Source organism: Hemicordylus capensis, chromosome 3, assembly GCF_027244095.1.
Source record: "Hemicordylus capensis ecotype Gifberg chromosome 3, rHemCap1.1.pri, whole genome shotgun sequence".
NCBI classification, from domain to species: domain Eukaryota; kingdom Metazoa; phylum Chordata; class Lepidosauria; order Squamata; family Cordylidae; genus Hemicordylus; species Hemicordylus capensis.
In genome coordinates, this window is record NC_069659.1 from 16882835 (window position 1) to 16906288 (window position 23454).

Sequence of the window (23454 nt, forward strand, 5' to 3'; positions counted from 1 at the left end):
GGCCCTCCTCCGCGTGCCCCTGCCGAAGGAGGTGAGGCGGGTGGTTACTAGGCAGAGGGCATTTTTGGTGGTTGCACCCCGTTTATGGAATAGCCTCCTTATTGAGATTCACCTAGCTTCATCACTTTGTTCTTTTAGATGCCAGGTGAAGATCTTTTTGTTCACTCAGGCTTTTTAAATTTAAAAATTTTGATCTGATTTTAACTGATTTTTAAAAAATGTCTTTTACATTGTTTTTAATTGTATTTTGTATTTTCTTCCCCTCCCCCTTCTTGGTCTATTATGATTTAATGTGTTGTGTGTTTTTATTTCATGGTTTAATGTTGTGTTGTGAGCCACCCCAGAGAACAAAATTGTATTTTTCATAATTATCATTATCATCATCATCATTATTATTATTGGCTGCATAAAGGAGAATAAGCACTGTTATATATTTTGACTTTAAAATTATAATCCACATACCAGTGAGTTCAGGGTTGGGCCAGGAGCCCAATTCACAGGCTTTGCATGTGTATTCATCAAAGACAAATTCATTTTCTTTGCATCGTGTGCAAGTCCAGCAGCAACTGACTTCTCCTTTGCGGATAACCTAAGAACATTAGACAACATATACTGATTTCTTACTTTTTAAGAGCTTTTGCTTCATTTTTGCATCACCATCATCATCATCATCATCATCATCATCATCATCATCATCATGCCCCATATATGTATTGTAGATGAAAAAAGGAGGAGGCAAATTCTAAAGGGGTTTCAAACAAGAAGGCAAATTCCAAATGCCTAGAGTAGCAGCAGTGGCTAGTATAGCAGACACTGCAGCCCTGCCCTGCCCACAGCCAGGACTTTCAGATGCAGGCTAAGTGGTGCATCAACCAATTCTGCAGAAGTAGTATCCTCATTGTGCTGCCCTTTATATCCTTTGACCAGGGCTCACACATTCAGCCCTCCATCATCCTTGACTATTGGCCACTTTGGCTGGGAAGGGTGGGAATTGGAGTCCAACAGCAGCTGGAGGGTCAGAGTTGTGCAGCCCCGACTTTGACCCTCAGAATTCTAACTGGACTTTGGACTAATCTTCCATGGGCGTCTGTCAATTCAACAACTCACTGGTCCATAACTCTGTCAAATGACTCTGTCCAATGACTCTGAACAGAATTTCGACCAGTTGACCAATTGGCACAATTACACAATGAAAGCACTTAGTAACATGACTTCCTTTCTCCTTTGGCCAACCTTTAATCTTTGCCCAGGACAATTTTCTAAATCTCCTGCCTGGATTCTCCACAGTATGACTTGGGTCTACAGTGGCCTTTGCTCCCCACTTCTCTTTCCGCCACGTAACATGGATGGTGATTAGGGTTCATCAATGGTGGCTCCAGACCTCCTTGCACCTGGGGCAGGACACCAAATGCTGCCTCCCTATGCATGCACTGTCCTTTCCTCTTTCCCATTTAAAAAGGGGGGGGGGGCAGGAGGGCATCTTGCTGCCTCGTTGGTGCTCCAGTAATCTGCTGCCTGAGGTGACTGCCTCCCCTTGCCTCATGGAAGGCCCACCCCTGGGACTCATGGTGGATTTAAGACTGGAAACTAGTTGTCAGGTGGTATTCAGGATACTAGCAGCATCAAACATTCCAAAATACATTTATTTACCTTGATCTCTCCTTTCTCACAAGGTTCACTGCAGACAGATGAGATGACAGTACTTTTCTTGGACCAAATTTCATCATCGTCCATTTTCAGTTCACCATTGTCCCAGCTTCCAACATTGATATAATCAAAGTAGTCCTTCCCCATTTTCTTAAAGTTCATGATCTCATACCTTTCAAAAACAGAGACCAATCACTCTGTTCACTTTAACACAGAGCTATGGACAATCTCAACATGAAAAATGTTTAAATACAAAACAACAACAGGCAAGGTGGCGATCCTAGGCACATGCTAGAAATTACTGTCAGGAATAGCATCAGATTATAAAACTCACAATTTTCCTCACCTCACCTAAAAATTCATGCAAGTATGATCATTAGATATGGTAGAGAATTCAGAAAAGTGGATGCCAAAATTTAAACATCTCGTGGACAAAAAGATGTGTTGCGACATTATTACAGAACTCCGTTTGAAAAATGTGTTATGTGAGTCTGAGATAATACTCATAGGAACATAGGAAGCTGCCTTAGGCTCAGACCATTGGTCCATGAGCTAGCTCAGTATTATCTAACTGGCAGTGGCTCTTCACGATTGCCAGCCCTACCTGGAGATGCCATGGATTAAACCTAGGTAGGACCTTCTGCACACAAAACGCATTCTACCACTGAGCTATGGCCCCACACATCTCCTGATGCCCAGCTCAATCCCATCCAGTCTTCAAGGCTAGATGCTATTCAGCCTATGAAAGTGCACCAGGGTCATCTCCTGAGACACTGTGCTCTTGGAGATTCCTTGGACCTCTCTCTGAAGGTTTTCTGGTCACTCTAGATCACTGATTGGGGGAAGTGAAACATAATCAGCTATGGTGGAGGCAATAACTTTGCTCATCCTATGTGGGAGTCCACTTGCCTTCGTATACACTCAGCATAATAGTTTAATTTGCTCTGACTATGAGCCTGGGGTTGCATGGTCATGATCTGACCATATTGGCTAACAGCCACTGTGATTTCCTGTCTCTGTGAATCTGTCTAGGCCTTTTCTAAGCTTCGGAGGACACAGGCATTTAAAAAGGTCTTATTAACAAGTAATTTCCATGGACAAGGCTTCCAAATAATTGGCGGCGTAAGTGGCTGCTGTTAGGACTGTGGTTCAGTAACCATTTGCATTGCAAACTGAAACTCTGCATATTAGGCTGCTTGCATTTCGCTTGAGAGCCCTCGCTTTTCTCCCTTTCGAAAATGATGAGGCAGCAAAGCTTAGTTGAAACTTGGAGTTGATTTTCTGTAACCCTGTAAAAAAGATATGCAAATCTCATGTGTCTGGAAATATAATTTCTCTTCTGAGGATAATATGATAGACGAGAGACCATTCTGGAGCATTCAGCAGAGAGAGGAAGAGTGATGGAGACGAGGAAATTTGACTGACTGCCAAGGAAAAAGTTTAAGGTTTTTGATGTCCTCTTACGGTGATCTAAAGCATTCACTGGCAGGGGTTTGCTGTCAATCGGCTAATTCATATTCAAAATCCAGAACGTATAAGAGTAAAGTGTGATTTGTATTCTCTATAAACACTGGAACAGACAGTTGGTCAAATCCAGAGTGGTATTTGTATGTTTAAAAAACAGCTTGCTCTATGGACATTTAAAGGAAGGAAGGAAGGAAGGAAGGAAGGAAGGAAGGAACACACAAATGCTGTATTAATCTAGATCAAGGATATCAAAGATAAGGCCCAAAGATAAAGTTCCAGCTGCAGGGCCGGAGTGGGGACACTGATAGGGTGGTGGAATGTATGTGGGGAGGGCGCCGGGTTTTGAGCAGAATGGGTAATTAAGGGCGGACTTCGGGGTGCAGGGGGGCCCTGCGGGGTGGGGGGGGTGCACCAGGAATATGCCCTGTGGGCCAGTCTGAGCCTGTCCAGCTGCAGAACTCAAATGTGCAGCACCTGAGCAGGGGCTAGCAAGTTGAGCCACTGTTGCGTTCCCCCCCCACTCAAGGAGCAGTATTTCTCCCCACTGGCTGCAGCTTCTTTCCTTCCCATCTTCCGTCACTCAGATTTATCTCCCTTACCCTCCCACCCCCGCCACTCATGCAGAAGCCACCACATTTGACGTGGCTTGCTTGCTTCCTTCCTCCTGCCACCACCACGGTCCTCCCTGCTTCATCCTCATGGCAGACTCTTCAGTCTGCAAAGCCCTGAGAGAAAGAGGACGGCAGAAGAAGAAGACAAAAAGGTGATGCAAGGCACCCTCTCCCAGCATGAGTGAGTGAGTGGCGTGCAAGGGAGGAGAAGGGACATAAGAACATACGAACAGCCTTGCTGGAGCAGGCCCAAGAAGGCCCATCTAGTCCAGCATCCTGTTTCACACAGTGGCCCACCAGATGCCGCTGGAAGCCTACAGCAGGAGTTGAGGGCATGCTCTCTCTCCTGCTGTTACTCCCCTGCAATTGGTACTCAGAGACATCCTGCCTTTGAGGCTGGAGGTGGCTTTAAGCCTTCCAACAAGGAAGAGAGTGAAAGAAAGAGGGAAGAGAAAGTGGTGGCATGAGGCACCTTCTCCCAACACCAGTGGGCAAGGGAAGGGGAGACAGAGGGGGAACAGGAAGGAAGAGAAGTTATTCACATGACTGAGTGGGGGCGGGTGGGTAGGGGGAAGGCAGGGATGGACTTACCTTCCCCCCCAGGTGATCATCAATGTTTGCTTGGGTGCGCCATTTTATGTCCACATGATCTGTGCTGCTCCATACAGCGCAGATCACTCGAGGCTGGGAAAACGAGTCCTTTCCTCCAGGAATCTCTATATGCATCTCACAATGAGTGCAGTGCATTGGAGCATTCCCACAGAACGGTTTGGGCCCGGGGTATCTGAGGGACCGCCTGCTCCCAAGGGTTGCTGCCCGCTTGATGAGGTCATCTGAGAGGGCTCTGCTCTGGGTGCCTACAATGAAGGAGGCTCGGCTGTCGTGCACTCGGGACAGGGCCTTCACTGTTGCTGCCCCCAGACTCTGGAATGCTCTCCCAGTGGCCATTCACTCCTTAGACTCCATCACAGTTTTTAGAAAGCTTGTTAAATCTTGGCTTTTTATCCAGGCTTTTACATGATTGTTTTTATTGCTGCTTCTATGTGTTTTTACCCGTGCATAGTTTTTATGCTTGTATTTTATAGCTTTTAAATTTGGTTTGTTTTTATATTTTTACCTTAATATTTTTATTGTCATTTTATTGGATGTTTTTTAACTTTTGTAAACCGCCTTGAGACTGTTTTTAATGAAAGGAGGCATATAAATTCAACAATAAATGAATGAATGAATGAATGAATAAATCTGACTCTGTGTATGCAGCCTGAGCATACTCACAGCCCCAGCATAAGGGCTGGGGTTAAAAGTTGGGCTGCCTGAGAGGTCAGTGCTGGGATCGGGATCTCTCCCGGTGGTACACACAGGCACCCTGACCCAGGCTGGTCTGCCCTAGCCTGGGTTAGGCTGTTCAGGTGCATAGCCCTAAGGAGTGAGAGAAAGAGGGATCGACAGGATGGAAGAGGAGGGAGAAGACAGAAGGTGGTATGAGGTGAACATGAGGGGACAGAAGGCAGCACAAAGAGAGAAGCTACAGAGGAGGAGGAAGAGTTGATACCAAACTCTTTCGGGTAGTGAAATCCAAAATGGATTGTGAGGAGCTCCAAAAGGATCTCGCCAAACTGGGTGAGTGGGCGACAAAGTGGCAAATGCGGTTCAGTGTTGGCAAGGGTAAAGTGATGCATATTGGGACGAAGAACCCCAACTTCAAGTATATGGTAATGGGATCTGAGCTGTCGGTGACTGACCAGGAGAGGGATCTAGGGGTCGTGGTGGACAGCTCGTTGAAAGTGTCGACCAATGTGTGGCAGCTGTGAAAAAGGCCAATTCCATGCTAGGGATCATTAGGAAGGGGATTGAAAATAAAACGGCTAATATTAGAATGCCCTTATACAAAACTATGGTTCGACCACACTTTGACTACTGTGTACAATTCTGTTCATCACATCTTAAAAAGGACATTGTAGAACTGGAAAAGGTACAGAAGAGGGCAACCAAGATGATCAGGGGCCTAGAGTACCTTTCTTATGAGGTAAGACTACAACACCTGGGGCTTTTTAGTTTAGAAAAAAGACAACTGTGGGGAGACATGATAGAGGTCTATAAAATCATGCATGGTGTGGAGAAAGTGGAGAGAGAGTAATTCTTCTCCCTCTCCCATAACACTAGAACCAGGGGTCATCCCATGAAATTGATTGCCAGGAAATCTAGGACCAGCAAATGGAAGTATTTTTTGTGGAATTCTCTGCCACGAGATGTGGGGTGACAGCCAACAACCTGGAAGGCTTTAGGAGGGGTTTGGATAACTTCATGGAGGAGAGGTCTATTGATGGCTACTAGTCGGAGGGCTGTAGGCCACCTCCAGCCTCGGGGGAGGGGTGCCTCTGGGTACCAGTTGCGGTGGAGTAACAGCAGGAGAGAGGGCATGCCCTCAACTCCTGCCTGTGGCTTCCAGCAGCATCTGGTGGGCCACTGTGCGAAACGGGATGCTAGACTAGATGGGCCTTGGGCCTGATCCAGCAGGGCTGTTCTTATGTTCTTATGTTAAGATACTAATATAACTTTATTCATAATTTATTTATTTTTGTGCAGCCCCTGGAGGTGCATTTGAATCAAATCCGGCCCATCACCCTATTGATTTTGACACTCCTCACCTAGATGTCTGCCAATATCTTACAGCCCAATAAATCTATGCATGAGACTGTATTCCAAGTTTCAAAATCAATTTTCTGTGTGTTATAGAAGAGAGGTACAGAGGCTAGAGGGACATTCTTCAAGAAGTCCTAAGGCTCATTGAACACATGGAGGGGTGTGGTGAAACTGAGACAATTCTCTGATATGTTTCCTTGGGAGGAATCCAGAAACTGCTCTTTGAATTTCACTTTGGAGAAATGCCTGTTCCAACTCTTTGTGGACCTAGCTTCTGGACATTGGAAGATGAATAACCTCAGTCCATTTTGGACAGTACTCTTCCCTGAGCTTCCTCCTATGTGTGGTGAATGAGCAAGAACACACCACCCCCTGCAATGCCCCCATCTTGTGCAAAGCTAGAACACATCTCTTTGTGGACGTAGCATCTGCATAAGGTGTACAATGTGAGAATCCAATATGTATAAGCCCAGATATCATTACTTCTTTGGGATACTGATTGTATTGTTCTGGGCCTAAGCGCATTAGATTGTATGCATGTCCATGCTATTCAAATATTATAGCCATACATGGATGTTTGGCAGGGAAGGCATGTATGGTGGATGCAGCAGAAAGATGTTATCTCACTCCTTCTACCACATGTAGAAGACAGTTCTAGATTGTCTGAACTAACTCCGTAGCAGAGGTTCTCACTCCAGTGGGTGCAATATTGTTGAATACCTTTAAGGAAATAATGGCCAACATTCTGATGAATGCTGCAATTTTCAATAATATTCAATAATGCAAATATTCAATAATGCAAAAAGATCACATCATTATGCTAAATCATGGGGATTTTTGGACTGGCACTATTGCGCAAAAGGTCCCCACAAAAACATGTGGATGTGCACCTTGTTGTGCAAGCACAAACATATTCCAAACAGTAGTCAGCACCAGACCTAGTGCAACTAGCTAGCACAACAACCTTTTGCTAGTGCAACATCCTTGCACAAATGCACCATTACTCAGATGCTGGCTAAAATAATTTAAATATGTTCATGCTTAAACTCTGAGTAATTAGCAAAATAAAACCCTTAATGTTGGCTAGATAAATAAATATTTACAGTACCGTCCTGGTGAATCTCCATTCTCATCAAACGAGATCATGTCCCCAGAAACCCCAGTGAAGTTGGACTTCATAAGAGAATCCAGGAGTTTCTGTCCATCGATTGGTCTCATGGCATCACAAAGACCCGCGTAGCCTGGGCACAGCGCCAGTTGCAAGTTATGGAGGCCATGTGCCATGGAGTAGATTGCGTTAATCACAAACCCCATCTTGGAATCTTGCACATGTTGTGTTTTCAAGGTCAAATCACCTGTTGGGAAACATTGCACATTGTCATCATTAGCATTTTAAAGTTAAGGTAGAAACCAGATGAACTTTTATGGGGTGTTTTTCCTCTCTCTCGGAAACTTTGGAATGTATTTGTAGGGGCGACATCCAGCACAGCCCTTCAGCAACAGACAGAGGGCTTCAGGACTTCAAGGACCCTGCAGTGAAGACCTCTTCTGAAACGGACTGGGTATGGGTGGGGGGAGCCATTTATATTTGTTTCAACATGTTCCAGAGGGCTCTACAATGCCCAGTCCACTGTGGAAGAGATATCTTCAGACTGCAGTGACACTGAAACGTCCTTGAAGACCCATGGTTCGCCCTCTGTCACTAAAGGATGCCGGATGCTGTATGTTGGCCAAAATATTTTGTGAATGTTTCAGGTTCTCTTGGACTTGCTTACAAACCTTCACCCCTCATCCAGGTCTGCAATAAAGCACCATTATTTTCAAAGAAGTCATCCCACAGGCTTCACAGATTAAGTGGCAGCCAACCAAGCTGCTGGCATCCCAACAAAGGCAGCAGTTTAAAAGAACAGTGGGAAGAAAATGTTCCTGGGCATATTAGGCATAAAGAACCAAGAAATTTCTCTGCAACCAAAAATATTACCATGACAACAAAATATTGTGAGATTGTCCAAGTAGCATGCCAGTGACAAAACACGTGGTTTTGACATCTCGTTGTGCCGTGGTGTAAAAGACATTGAGGACAAACAGTTTCTGTTGAAATCTGTGAGAGCTGTAAGCACACAAGGACCTTTGAGGACAATGGCCATTAAAAGTCATTCAACATGGAACTCACCCACACCTTCTGCTGGAAGTGAATGAATAGTGTTCAGTTAGAAAGGGGAGTGTTGGGGTTTGTTTTTCCCAAGAAGCTATTGGGTGCTCCGCACTCATCTTTTAAAAAGAACCATTTTATATAATCCCTATTTATTTATTTATTTATTTATTTATTTATTTATTTATTTATTTATTTAACATATTTTTATACTGCCCAAAACACAAGTTCTCTGGGCGGTTTACAAAACAATAAAAGCAACCAATAAAAAGACTGACATATTTCAACAATTAAAATTTAAAAGTTAAAAACAATTAAAACACAATTAGATACTCCAGCCTTCCCAAATGCTCTAAGAGGACCTATTCACCAAGTACAGTTCCCATTTTCTAGAATCTGCTCTTGCTATCCTTCAGGGACCAGCTTGCTACTTGAATACTCTACAAGTAATAGAGTAGTCTGTTACCCTTGGAGTGGGCAATGGATGCATCACAATTCTAACAGACTCTAACTGCCTTTAGAGACCTATAACTCCTCATGCCTCTAGTAGTCAAAATAAGTTACTGCGGTGCTAAGAGTTGATGCTGTAGAATTCTCAGTTCTAACAGACACCATGTCGCTACTATGCCTGGAGAGAAACACAAGAAAAATTGGTAAAATTCATTACAGCAATCTTTCCACGCAAATTCTTGGAAATCCAGGATAACACTTTTTCTGCATCCTGGTCCAGGCCAATTCTGGACATATGGCAAGCCTAGGTGGGTCACTGTGAGAAACAGAAGCTTGGACTAGATAGGTGTTGGACCTGATCCAGCAATGCTCTTCTTATGTCCTTGCTTGCAGTCTGACATGGGACAATCTGTTCTACCACTTCTGCATTCTACCACCCACCTGTGTATGCCAAGCCTTATTTCCTACTGGTGCCTTTGAACACATGTACACCATGTTGCCTCATCTTGCTTCAGTCTTTTTATTTCTCCCTAAGGGTGGATATACAGCTGGTAATTGCTTTTCTTACAGGAAAAAACCCACTTAGGAACAAAAGGTAAATATAGTTAGAATGTAGGAGGGAGAGAAGCATCTTGGATTTCTACAGCCTCAGCTTTGAGAACCAGTGACTGCATTTTCCTCTGAAATACAGCAATAAAGTTACCGTTTTGCCAAATTAACCTCCTTTTGAATGGGAGAATGTGTGTTCAGCTGTGTGTGCGATGAAGAGCAGCATCAATGTGGCAAACCATAGCGAAAAACATTTATGGAACTAATCAGATCCCATTGCTTAAGAAAGGAAAGTGGGGGAGAAAAGGATGTTATCTTGGTAAGAAAGCATTGATTTTTCTTGTATTCAGCACTCACAAATCTGATCATCATAAATGGACTAAATTTCAGGCAAGCGTCTCAGACGTCAGATCTTGGCTGCGATCCAGAGACTCTCTTCTGCATATGGAAGCCGGCTTCTGCATGTGGAGGAACGGCTTTCCTTACTGGAGATCTCCCATAAGGAATTCAAGCTGCATGCAGTAAATCTGTTCCACAGGTGTACGCTTCTCTCGTGGAGAGAATTGGGGCTGGCTCCAGGTTTCAGGGGGCTCTTGGCAAACTGCCCCACAGCCCCACTGGCCTGGTTGAGCCCAATTCTGTCCAATTCAGAAGCTAAGTGGTCCTGGTAAGTACCTGAATGGGAGACCACATGGCGGGTGTCGTAGGCCCTTTTGAGGGGTGAAGAGGCCATAGCTCAGTGGCAGCACATCTGCTTTGCATGCAGAAGGCTCCAGGTTCAATCCCTGCTGTCTCCAGGTGGGGCTGGGAAAGACTCCTGCATGGAACCCTGGAGAGCCACTGGAAGTCAGAGTAGGTAATACTGAGCTAGATGGACCAATGGTATGATTGGTCCCATGGTATGGACCAATGGGCAGCTTCCTATGTGCCTGTCCCTTCTATGGGGAAATTCCTATCTGAATGGGCCCCGAAAGAGTCTCTTCAGCACCACAAGATGAAGGCTATGGGTACAGGGTCATGTCAGAGAGTAGACCCTTGCATTCAACTTTGTTGATAAGCTGAACACAATAGGAAGAAACAAGTGAATGAGCAGATATCCATTCAGTCCTTTTGTGTCGCATCCACTCCTTTCCTTTTGCCAGAAGCAGCTAGGATTGACGGGACAGAGAGCGAGAATACAGGGAGACGTTGGGTCCTTCTCAAGCCCTTGGCTTCAGAGGAACAGTGTCAACACCTGATGCCAGACCTGGCAATAGTTATGAGGGCTGCGCTTCAGAACACCCAAAGCTGAATAATGTGCTGCACCACCTCTTTGGGACTATGTCGAGGCAGCTCCTCACAGTGCACACATCTCCACATACTACTGTGATCTTCTAGTATGGGGGTCTCCAGTGTGGAAACAAAGGCCCACAATACCTCAGTGATGGCCAGAAAGGCACACAGGGAGCATGGGGAGATGTGCTTAGAGAGCACTGGGAGATGTAGTCCTTTCCTCATAGAGCTCAGCGGATGGGGAAAGCACTTGAAATGACCTTTTCTTTGTTTATTTTCTCTACTATTTTTAGCCTACTTTCCAGCAGGCTTATGAGATCACCCGGCATTCCATGTCGTGTCTGTGTGTCCGTGAATGTGTGTGTGTGTCCCTATCAACTTCTCAATGCCTGGACCAATATGAACCAAATTTTGCTACAGCTGTAGGGACGCAGAGGGATACCTCAATGGGGTGGTTTGTAATGATATCATCAACCACGATTCAAGATAGCGGACACATGAACTTTTGAAGTGGAAGTGGGAACCAATCTGGACCAAATTTGGTACAGTTGTAGGGACACATAGGGACACCACAATGGTGTAGTTTGTGATGATGACATCCACCAGTGACATCCACCACTGTAATCCAATTCAAGATGTCAAATGCATAAATACTTGAGGAGCAAGTGGGATAACTTGTGAGCCACCTGACTGATTTGAACCAAATTTGCTACAGCTGTAGGGATACATAGGGACAGCTCAATGGCATAGTTTGTGATGATGTCATACACCCTGATTCAAGATGGCAGACATGTAAAAGTATGAGGCGCAAGTGGGCTAACGTGGACCATCTAACCAATTTGAACCAAATTTGCTACAGTTGTAGTGAGTGACACATAGGGACAACTCAATTGTGCAGTTTGTAATGATGTCATCTGCCCCAATACAAGATGGTGGACACATGAATGTCTGAGGTGCAAGAGGGCTAACTTGAGGACCGCCTAACCGATTTGAACCAAATTTGGTTCATTTGTAGTGAGTGACACACAGGGACACCTCAATGGTGTGGTTTGTGATGATGTCATCCACCCCAGTTCAAGATGGCGGACACGTGAATATTCGTGGTGCCATTTGGCTAACTTGTGAATTGCCTAACTGATGTGAAGCAAATCTGATTCAGGTGTAGCGACACATAGGGATGGCTCAAGGGTGTAACCTGTAATGATGTCATCCACCCTGATTCAAGATGGTAGACATGTGAACATTTGAGGTGCAAGTGTGAGCCAATTTGGACCAAATTTGGTACAGTTGTAGGGGCACATATGGACACCTCAAACTAATAGTTTGTGATGATGTCATCAACCCCAATTCAAGATGGCAGACACATGAATGTATGAGGCATAAGTGAAATAATTTATGAACTGCCTAACCAATTTGGACCAAATTTAGTTCAGTTGTAGGGATAGTGAAAGGAAAGTAGGCAAGTTACTTCTTTCTAGAACAATTTGTTTTGTACTATATTTGGCCACCTCCTCCCCACCCCCCGCCAACAAACACCCAAATCATAGCATCCTTCTGGGTCATTCTGGCAAAAATTATATCCAACACAAAAAATGATGGCTGCCAGCAGGAGGTGCTATTTCCCCCCACTGCCGCACAAAATTCATAGCATTCTAGGGTGTGGGGAAATGGCCATTGAGCAGTGATGGCAAAAATAGTCCCCTTAATCTTTCAAAGGATTTTGCTTTCTTGCAAAAGTCTCTTTCCCCTGAATTTCAAGCTGGAATTTCCTCCTCCATCAGAGTCCCCTCCTCTTTCTGGCTGGAAGATCTGTCTGGGTGGCTCAGAGCCTCACAAAGATTGAAGTCAAAAGTGTGTGAGGAGAAAAAATCTCTGTTTTAAAAGGCACCCTACCTGGGAAGATGTCTTCACTCAAAGCCTCATTTTCTGAGATTGCTTCAAAAATGATATAATTTCCCCACTGAGTGCAATCTCAGTGTGTTTTCCCCATCACCCTCCTTGCCTATTTCCCCCCATGCATATATTTCCTTTATTGCTTTCAAATGACTTCCTATATATCCTGCTTTATCTGTTCCTATTATGTTCTGAGTATATTTATTGCCAGATGGCACTAATAACCCTTGGGGCAGTCATTCATTTCTCTTCCAAGGCCTTCCAGCTCCCTATTGAGACATGCTTTGTCATTACTCAGCACTTTCTGCTATTCTCTAGAATCCAACTTCATCAAACATCAGCCTCCCCTGCTATTTCCCTTCCACCCCTAATAACTTTAATTCTCTTTATGCAGCCCAGTCCTCAGTAAGCAGTTGCTAGGCAACCCCCAAGGGCACTCTCCTTCCTGAGTTCTTTTGGAGCTGGTAGCAAAACGCTGGTGATTCAAACTAGCCCAATTCAGATATTATGCTGTATCCGTGAACAGGTGTCTGTACACTTGTACATCTGTTTGTGTGGATGACTGTACCTGATTTCATTTTAAAAGAGAACGTGGATCAAGGCCCTTCAAATTCATGTACAGATAGGACGTATACTTCTGTATCTGCGTTCAACATAACATGTGAATGACTGTACCTGTGTAAAGATCTGTACCTGAGTACACAAGGGGTGGGCAAACAGGTTTAAATTCAAACCGGCTCAACTTTGAACATGCCCAGTTCGGGGGTTCTACTTAACTTTTTTAAAAACCTGAAAACTGAAACCCACTTCCTCTGGGGGGCACTGCTGCGGAGGGGGAAGTGTGTCTCCGGAGGTTCCCACTCCCTCCGTCAACCTTCCCTGGTGTCATTTATGGCCTGGTTTAGGTGGTTTTTGGTCCATTTGGGCCTCTGTATACTTGTGGCGGCCATTTTGGAGGCTGCCGCACATACGCAATGGGCCTCTGCATGGCCGGGTCATGACCACCCTCCAGAGGCAGTGAGTTTCAGATAGATAGATAGATAGATAGATAGATAGATATAGATATAGAGACAGAGACAGAGACAGAGACAGAGATAGAGATAGAGATACACACACACCCTGAACTCGAACTGAACCGGAGGTTGTTTGTGGGTGTTCGGGTATACACAAAACCAAAGTTGCCCGGTCCAGCACCAGCACCAGCACCAGTTCGGTTTGGGCATACCTGTTTGGTGCACACCCCTAGAGTACAGTGTACACTCATTGTCCTAGTGCTGAACAAAACATGTGAACAGGCCTCCTCCTTCTCCTCTGTATGCCTGAAATGTGAATGACTATACCTGTGTACAGTTCTGTTTTTTGGTGCTTTTAGAATGTTAGACTCTAACAGTGGTTAGAGTGCTGGACTAGGACCGGGGAGACCCAAGTTCGAATCCCCGTTCAGCCATGAAACTAGCTGGGTGACTCTGGGCCAGTCACTTCTCTCTCAGCCTAACCTACCTCACAGGGTTGTTGTGAGGAGAAACCTAAGTATGTAGTACACCGCTCTGGGCTCCTTGGAGGAAGAGCGGGATATAAAATGTAAAAAATAAAAATTAAAAATAAATAAATGTGTGAGCACTGTAAGATATTACTCCTAGGGAATGGGGCCAGTGGGAAGGGCACCTGCGTGTTTGCACTCAGAGGGTTCCAAGTTTCCTCCCTGGCGGCATCTCCAAGATAGGGCTGAAAGAGATTCCTGCCTGCAACCTTGGAGAAGCTGCTGCCAGTCTGTGAAGACAATACTGAGCTAGATAGACCAATGGTCTGACTCAGTATATGGCAGTTTCCTATGTTCACTATGTAACCAGGTTCACTTTTTAAATGAACACAGGTACAGTCATTCACACAAAAACTTGAACAAGTGTGCACACATTTATACGCTTGTATGGCGTAAGTCCTATTCAGACATTAGGAGAATGAAACTGCTCCAAAAGTGTGCCAGAAGTCCCGCCTTGACCTGTCACTCACTCACCCCCTCCCACTCAGTGCATCACTCATGTGCCCCCCTTCAAGCTAGAAATGGCTTGACTACCAAGCCAGATGTTGCTGGTGCGAATCCCCGCCGGTATGTTTCCCAGACTATGGGGAACACCTATTTCGGGCAGCAGTGATATAGGAAGATGCTGAAATGTATCATCTCACCCTGCGTGGGAGGAGGCAATGGTCAAACCCTCCTGTATTCTACCAAAGACAACCACAGGGCTCTGTGGTCGCCAGGAGTCGACACCGACTCGACAGCACACTTTACCTTTAAACTAACAAACAGTGGAAGATTTCTTGGGGAGAGGGAAATTCCAGACCCTTGAAACACATCTTAGTTTACTTCTCAGTCAAGCTATTCCTATCAGAATTTATTTCTCCTAGAAAACAGGGTGTAATGGGCCCTCAACCTTGGATCCCCAGATGTTGTTGCACTACAACTCCCATCATCCCCAGCCACAATGGCCTTGTAGCCCAACAACATCTGGGGAACCCAAGCTGGGAACCCCTGATTGGTGCTATTGTGGTTCCTGGCCAATCGGGGCATTTGCCTCAAGCAAGAAGGCTGTGCCACTGAAATGTATGTTATCACATTGTTTGCTCCCAGCCAGGACAAACTGCACAGCTACTGGTACATCCGTCTGAACAGATGCAAACTCCCTCAAGCAGATAGTGCTTGTGTTTTACAGAAGGTAATTTTGTTATTTCATGAGGCAATTTTTTTTAAAAGGAAAATAAAGCCCACTAATATGTTTTATGGAAGATTGTGTGAGAAGTGGCTTTGCTGCAGTACTTTTTCAAACAAATGAAGGCGACACTTGCAAAATGGGCCTCTGCAGTTGCTCTGCAATGGGAAGCTTTTTGTACAGGTAGGGGCGATTCTCACGATTTCCGAGAACAGGTGGGCAGGTGGATGGGGAGGGCTTCAAAGAGCTTACCTTCCCCACAGACGATCGAGGCAAGGGTGGTGGGAGTTCGCTCCATGCCCCCACACAATCAGCCCTGCTCCGTGAAGCATGGAACAGGGCGAAGGGATCCAGGGTCGGAACTTCTTGTTCCATGAATCCCACAATGCAATGCACAACACATGCACTGCAGTGGAGGACTCCCCCAAGAGATGGGCACTCTAGGCACCTTTCTCCGTGTGCAGCCAGGCTGGAAGCAGCCTGTGCTTACACACGAGCAAGTAGCCAGGGGTAAGGGAGCACGCACTACTTTAACTTCAGCGAACAGCCATGGTAAATAGCGGGGCCAGGATCCTCATCAGGATCAGGCCCGATCCCAGCATTCTCACGCGCAGCCTAACCCAGGCTGGGCATCCCTATTCTGGGCTAGGCTGCATGTGATGACAGGCTCGTAGTGTCATATCCATCTGAACCACATTAATTTAAATCAAGTCCTTTCTTTCTTTCTTTTTTAACCCCACATGTATAACCCATAAAAGTGCTGGAGTGGTCCACAACCCCCCTTCTCCCCTTTGCAGTGCTGTGTGAAGCTGGAGTTCTGTACAGAAACTCCAGCTAAATGGGAGGCGAGCTGGTCTTGTGAGAGCGAGCATGAATTGTCCCCTTTGCAAAGCAGGGTCTGTGCTGGTTTGCATTTGAATGGGAGACTACATGTGAGCACTGTAAGATATTCCCCTTCGGGATGGGGCCGCTCTGGGAAGAGCACCTGCATGCTTGCATGCAGAAGTTCCCAAGTGCCCTCCCTGGCAGCATCTCCAAGATAGGGATGAGAGAGATTCCTGCCTGCAACCTGGGAGAAGCCGCTGCCAGTCTGTGTAGACAATCCTGAGCTGGATGGACCAATGGTCTGACTCGGTATAAGGCAGCCTCCCATGCTTCTAAGTCCCTATGTTACAAAATTCCTAGTCAGACATTATGCTACACATATGTACAGGTGTCAGGGGTGTAGGGAGGGCATGGGTGACCTGTATTCCAATGGGCAGCCCTCCCATGCTGGCTGTAGTGGGCTCTCTACCTTGGTGGCCCCTGGTGGTGATGATGTCGGAGGTGTGGCGGAGGTGGCCTCCCACCCCGAGCAATGCTGGAGGCATCCTTCTAAACCCCATGCTCTAGCCAACTTTGAACCTGAGTGGCTGGGAAGCAGCAGGGGACTCATCCCCATCATCCTGGTGATGGGCAGTGCACCACTGTTGAAGATAACAGCGTAGCGGTGGGCAGCAGGTGAGCTGGCCGGTGGAGGAGGGGAGGCAGGGGGCAGGGAGTGAGGCGGTCCAAGGGCAGGGCAAGGCGGCTCTGGAGGCAGTGGGGTCTTCTGCCCCATCTGACTTATTGTAGCTCCGCCCTTCACTGTCCACAGATGCATGTTTTCAAATGAATGGCTGCATATTTTGAAAGTCAACCTGGGTATGGATCCTGTCCAACGCAATGTACAGATTAGACGTGTACTGCTGTACATATGTTGAACATGATGTGCAAATTACTTTGGGTCGGTTTGGATGATACCTTAAGTTGAGGCTCAAGTAGGGGTGCCATTTGCATGAACAACCCCCTCCCCATGATAGAGCTGAAGGGCAAGGGATGGCAGCCCCTTGGGGGTGGGGCAGCAGCTCAGTGGTAGAGCATCTGCTTTGACCATAAGAACAGCCCTGCTGGATCAGGCCCAAGGAGGCCTCTCTAGTCCAGCATCGTGTTTCCCACAGTGGCCCACCAGTTGTGCCTGGGGAGCCCACAGGCAAGAGGTATGTGCATGCCCTCTCTCCTGCTGATGCTCCCCTGCAACTGGATTCAGAGGCATCTTGCCTCTGAGGCTGTAGGTGGCGTATAGCCACCAAACTAGTAGCCACTGATAGACCTGTCCTCCATGAATTTGTCTAAGCCCCTTTTAAAGCCGTCCAAGCTACTGATCATCACCATATCCTTCAACAGAGAATTCCATAGGTTAATTATGTGCTGTGTGAAAAAGTACCCCCTTCTTTGGTCCTAAATATCCTGGCAATCAGTTTCATGGAATGAACCCTGGTTCTAGTGTTGTGATAGAGGGAGAAAAATTTCTCTCTATCCCCTCTCTCTCTACTCCATGGATAATTTTATATACTTCTACCATGTCTCTCCGTAGTCACCTCTTTTCCAAACTAAAAAGCCCCAGATGCTGTAGCCTTGCCTCATAAGGAAGGTGCTCCATCCAGGCCCCTGATCATCTTGGCTGCCCTCTTCTGCCCTTTTCCCAGTTCTGCAATGTCCTCCTTAAGATACAGTGTCCAAAACGGTGCACAGTACTCTAAATGTGGCCACATCATAGATTTATTTAAGGGCATTATAATATTAGCATTCTTATTTTCAGTCCTCTTCCTAATCATTTGTGGTATGCAATTCTCCCTTTTTCACAGCTGCCATGCACTGAGTCAATGCAACACTTTCAGTGAGCTGTCTACCATGGCCCCAAGATCTCTCTTCTGGTCATTCACCAACAGTTCAGACCCCATCAGTGTATACATCTCCAGGTAGGATTGCAAAAAATTCCTGCCTGAAGCCCTGGAGAACCTATACCAATAAAGGAAGTCAATATTGAGCTAGGAACATAGGAAGCTGCCATATACTGAGTCAAACCATTGGTCCATCTAGCTCAGTACTGTCTACACTGACTGGCAGCAGCTCTCCAAGGTTTCAGGCAGGAGTCTATTATTATTATTATTATTATTATTATTATTATTATACATTTTATATCCCACTCTTCCTGCAAGGAGCCCAGAGCGGTGTACTACAGGTATATACTTAAGTTCCTCCTCACAACAACCCTGTGAAGTAGGTTAGGCTGAGAGAGGAGTGACTGGCCCAGAGTCACCCAGCTAGTCTCATGGCTGAATGGGGATTTGAACTCGGGTCTCCCCGGTCCTAGTCCAGCACTCTAACCACTACACCACACTGTCTTTCCCAGCCCTACCTGGAGATGCTGCCAGGGACTGAATCTGGGACCTTCTGCGTGCAAAGTAGATGCTCTAGTTAAAGCACTAACCCCTAGGGCAGGGCTACTCAGTTTCGGCCCTCCTTTAGATGTTGGTCTACAACTCCCATAATCCCTGGCTATTGGCCACAGTGGTTGGAGATTATGGAAGCTGTAGTCCAAAAACAGCTAGAGGACTGAAGTTGGGCAGCCCTGCCATAAGGGAATATTTCCCATCAGACAGGGCTCCCATGTAGTCACCCATCCAAACACAAACCAGGGCAGACCTTGCTTAGTAAAGAGGACAATTCATGCTTACTAGCACAGGACCAGTTCTTTTCCTCAGTCACCATTAGAGTGATTGCAGCTCTCAGGGACATATTTTGCAGCTCTCAGGGACACATGGCAGCTCTCAGGGACATATTTTCAGGGGGCACAGATTTCCCGGGGGAAGGGGAGCTTGCCCAAAGTGCCCTTTCCCTGCTGCAATTATCTTGGAAGTACTGTTAGTCTGCTCCGCTCCCTGCTCCTGTGTTTCATTGCTCTGGTTGTTCGCCAGCAGATTTAGAGAAGAGGAAGAGCCAGAAGCAGAGAGAACGCTTTAGCAATTAAAGATGGGAACTTTAATTTCTACCAAATACACAGCCTAGGTCTGCATGTGAAAATGCCCCAGTGCTCAAATATTGTGTTAGTGGGGAAGAATTCAAGGAATCAATAAAAGCTTTGCATATAGAAAGTTCTTAATTTGACCCCTGGCATCTTTTGTTAAACAACATCGCTAGGGCTAGAAAATATCTCTGCCTGAGATCCCTGGAAGGCTGTAGCCATCAAAGTTGATAATGCTGCTCAAAATTACCCATTGTCGGTACAACTGTGTAAGATACCGCTTTATGCCTTTGTAGAGAGAACTCTTAAAAATAAGCATATTAAAATGAAATTATGGAAGCTTGGAATTATGCCTCCCAAAACAGCCTCTCTGCTCCTTTGGAGCTTTTGCAGCTTGAAATGTAATTGCTTACTATGACTTCCTAATATTTAAATGTGGATTTATACCCTAATTAACTGATGTCAAATTATGATGTATACGCGATGCAGCATAACAATGTAATCCATTGTTCTAAAAGGAACAATAGGAGAGTGGGTTTCCCAGAGTCATCTGGTGGGCCACTGTGTGAAACAGGATGCTGGACTAGATGGGCCTTGGGCCTGATCCAGCAGGGCTGTTGTTATGTTCTTGTGAATAGAAAAATCAGATTTTATTACAAACAGACCACATGCTTAGTAATTGACCTAGCTTCTGCTGCTTAATTCAATAGCTTAATTCAAGCCATTGGACCATAATATTGGATTGTCTGGCATTGTGCTATAAAGTTCCAGTCTCGTGGATGGAGAAGCAAGAAATATTTTGGTGGGGAGTGCCCACTGGCCCTTGCTATGCCTTGGAACAATCCTTGAGAACTGGATTATGTCTACCTCTTGGCTGCCATGGGGCAAAAAAAAGGGGGGGGAGGAGGAGGAGGTGGTAAATGACCATAATAACCTACTTCTTACAGGAAATATCTGACTGGCTAATGTGGGAGACAAGATGTTGAACTAGATAGATCAGGGTTTCTTTACCTTGAGCCCCCAGATGTTGTTGGACTACAACTCTCAGAATCCCCAGCCACAAAGGCCATGTCTGGGGATTCTGGGAGTTGTAGTCCAACAACATCTGGGGGCCCATGGTTAAGAAACCCTGAGATAGATGTTCGGCTAACCCAGCAAGACTTTTGTTAACTAGCTGGTCCTTCCTGCTGCTGCTTGTTCCTGGACTTCTCCCTTCTTCTCCACTGCCTCAGTCCGCCCAGCCTTCTTGCCTGCTTATCTTCCTGGCTGGCCGGCCGGCCTGTCCTTCACAAGATCAAGACTTGTCCTGCAAGTCTTGATTGGCTGTCTTGAACCAAATGCCTAGGCTCAATTCATCTGGCTGGAAGAGATGCCCCAGCATGTGATTAAAACTATGTTTGTGTCTCTTGGCTAAATATATTAACAGGCTCAGACTGCTGGTCTCCCACTGACATTTGTTACCCTGGGAGATTCAGGGACCTGTGTCTGAGAAAGGGAAAGGAGGAAGGGAGGAAGGCATGCAGAAAGAGCCATCCTATCTCTTCTCTTCTTGTGAGGTAATATCTCCTCCTAATTAAAAATAATCAGCATAATAACTGCAATAAAAGATGGTACAGAAAATCCATTTTAATTGAAATTAAGTGGAACACTAAACAATAGATTGTGTTGCAATGTACAAAACTTTGATGAAGTATTCATCCTCAGAATTAAGTGTTCATGCACTATGCAATTAATTATACTAGTTAATTGCACCATGCATTTAGAGCAAGTTAGAGAAATCTAACTTGCTCCAGCTACAACATTTGGTTTCTTCTTTAATCTGAGATTTTTTTAAATGAACAACTTTCATGGATTTCAGGATGCTCTTTATTTATTGGGATCCATGCAGTTAGTTTGTATAAAGTGAATGAAAGGAGAGGAGAGCTGGTCTTGTGGTAGCAAGCATGACTTGTCCCTTAGCTAAGCAGGGTCTGCCCTGGTTGTATCTGAATGGGAGACTTGATATGTGAGCACTGTTAGGTATTCCCCTTAGGGTATGGAGCCACTCTGGGAAGAGCAGAAGGTTCCAAGTTCCCTCCTTGGCTTCTCTAAGAGAGGGCTGAGAGATTCCTGCCTGCAACCTTGGAGAAGCCGCTGCCAGTCTGTGTGTAGACAATACTGACCTGGATGGACCTATGGTCTGACTCAGTACATGGCAGCTTCCTATGTTCCTATGTTATACTGAGATTAGATTGTAACACACCAGTGAAGCCAGGCACTACAAGATGAATGGCCCAGAAAAATAAGAGAGCCTTACCAAATTGCAAGTCTGCCAAATTAGGCAAATTGTTCCTTTTTAAAACCTTGTGACTTGGAAGAGAGGGAAACATATGTGACTTTCAAAACACCATTGCCCATGGCTGATCCTTGACCAAGACGGCTCAAGGATGTGTCCCTGTTTACATATGCTGGTTCTTTCTATTAATCCGATTATTTTGAAGGGCTTGAAGGTACTGAAGGAATGAGAGTTGTTCTCATGATCCTCAATAGGGTGGGACAAGTTTCCTTCCCACTTTTGGGAGCTGTGCACACTCCTGTTCTGTGATTTTCTGTGAGTAAGAAGCAAAGTACGACAATGAATGCAATGATATTCTCATGACTGTGTGGAACCGGGCTAAGGGAAGCCACCCCGGTTCCGTGCAGTCATGTGCTGCAATGGTAGCCACATGGCTCCTGGCAGCAAACCTTTGGAAATACCCCTCACCTTAAATGAGGTCAGCGGAGTGCGTGCCAATTTTGGTGGTCATGAGTCGCCATGGTGCGGCTCTACACCGCAGCGACTCACAAAGAGACACCCAACTAGGAGGCTCCAACAAGCCTCCCAGCCTTGATGGGGGGGGGTCTCCCCAAAATGTCCCACGCACTCATGTGGGGCATTCTGGGACTTCTGGAGGTTGGGTAGTTATGTGGGTAGCCAATCCGGCTACCCAGGGTGACCTCCTGGCTCGTCTGCAGGGAGAGCGGGCTAAGTCCACTCTCCCCTCAGAGCCCAGTTAGGCTCTCCACACTACTTTTGTGGAGAGCCTCATATAATATTTATATAATGCTTTCCAACAAAAGTTCTCAAAGTGGTTTACACAGGGAGAGGGAGAGGGAGAGGGAGAGGGAGAGGGAGAGGGAGAGGGAGAGGGAGAGAGAAGGAAGGAAGGAAGGAAGGAAGGAAGGAAGGAAGGAAGGAAGGAAGGAAGGAAGGAAGGAATTAAATAAAATGGCTCCCTGTCTCCAAAGGACTCACAATTCAAAAAAAGAAAAAAGAAAAAGAAATGTAAGATAGACACCAGCAACAGCCACTGGAGGGATGCTGTGCTGGGGATGGATAGGGCCAGTTGCTCACCACCTGCTAAATAAAGAGAATCACCACTTTAAAAAGGTGCTTCTTTTGTTCAGTTATCAGGGTAGTGATCGTGTTTAAGGCTCATGCTTGATAGGATGACTTTTCATTCAACAGCTGGATGCAGCTGCTAGGTAGGAAAAAGCATGACCCTCACACACTATCACTTCTTTCCTCTTTAACCTTGCTCTTTACTCACAGACATTCACAAAATGGGAGCACAAACAGCTGCTGAACTTGGGTAGGACACATCTTCTACCCTATTAAGGATCATGAGAACATCCCTATTGTCTCTCACGCACTCTCCAACGCATCATAGATGAAAACAGGGACACCTTGTAATACCCCAAAATCACTGTCCAAGGTAAAAAAAAAAAAATCATTGAAGGCATGATGATTTTTTTGGTGTGACACTGTATGGTTTGGGCATAGTGTATCTAAACAACGATCTTCTCCCATATGATTCTGCCTGCTGGTTGAGTTCATCAGGAGAAGCTCTGATTTATATCCCACCTCTATCTGGGATGGTTAAACTAGGCCATGTCAAAATCACCAAAATCAGATGGGTTCGAAGAAAGTCCAGATCCAAGCTTGCCCAGCTCAGTTCAGATTAAAAGACCTTTTTAAAAGTGAAGCTTCCCAGAGATCCAAATGGCAGCAAGAGTATGCTCTTGTGTTTTTTTGCGATCGTCGCTGGGAAGGAGCATCCTCTCTGCCCACTTGTCTGCCTACCCATGCATATCACAAAGTATTTTACAAGGTTTTTAACCCATTTTTCACTCACAAGCTGCTAATTTCTGGGTTTCTCCAGAGATTCTCTGATGTTACATCACTTCCCCTACAACTCTCTGGTGTTAGGTAACTTT

The 23454-nt window shown here is 45.7% G+C and overlaps 1 protein-coding gene across 4 annotated transcripts in view; it reads right to left on the reverse strand.

The window, feature by feature from the left end:
- Nucleotides 1–23454, reverse strand: part of GRM5 (glutamate metabotropic receptor 5) — a 354535-nt gene that overhangs the window by 64072 nt on the left and 267009 nt on the right. For all 4 annotated transcript variants that reach the window (XM_053306232.1, XM_053306229.1, XM_053306230.1 and 1 more), the window contains exons 5-7: nt 7477–7723; nt 1651–1819; nt 463–589 (exon numbers count right to left, since the gene is read on the reverse strand). In XM_053306232.1, coding sequence (XP_053162207.1) covers nt 463–589; nt 1651–1819; nt 7477–7723 — 543 coding nt within the window. The remainder of the gene's footprint in view (nt 1–462; nt 590–1650; nt 1820–7476; nt 7724–23454) is intronic.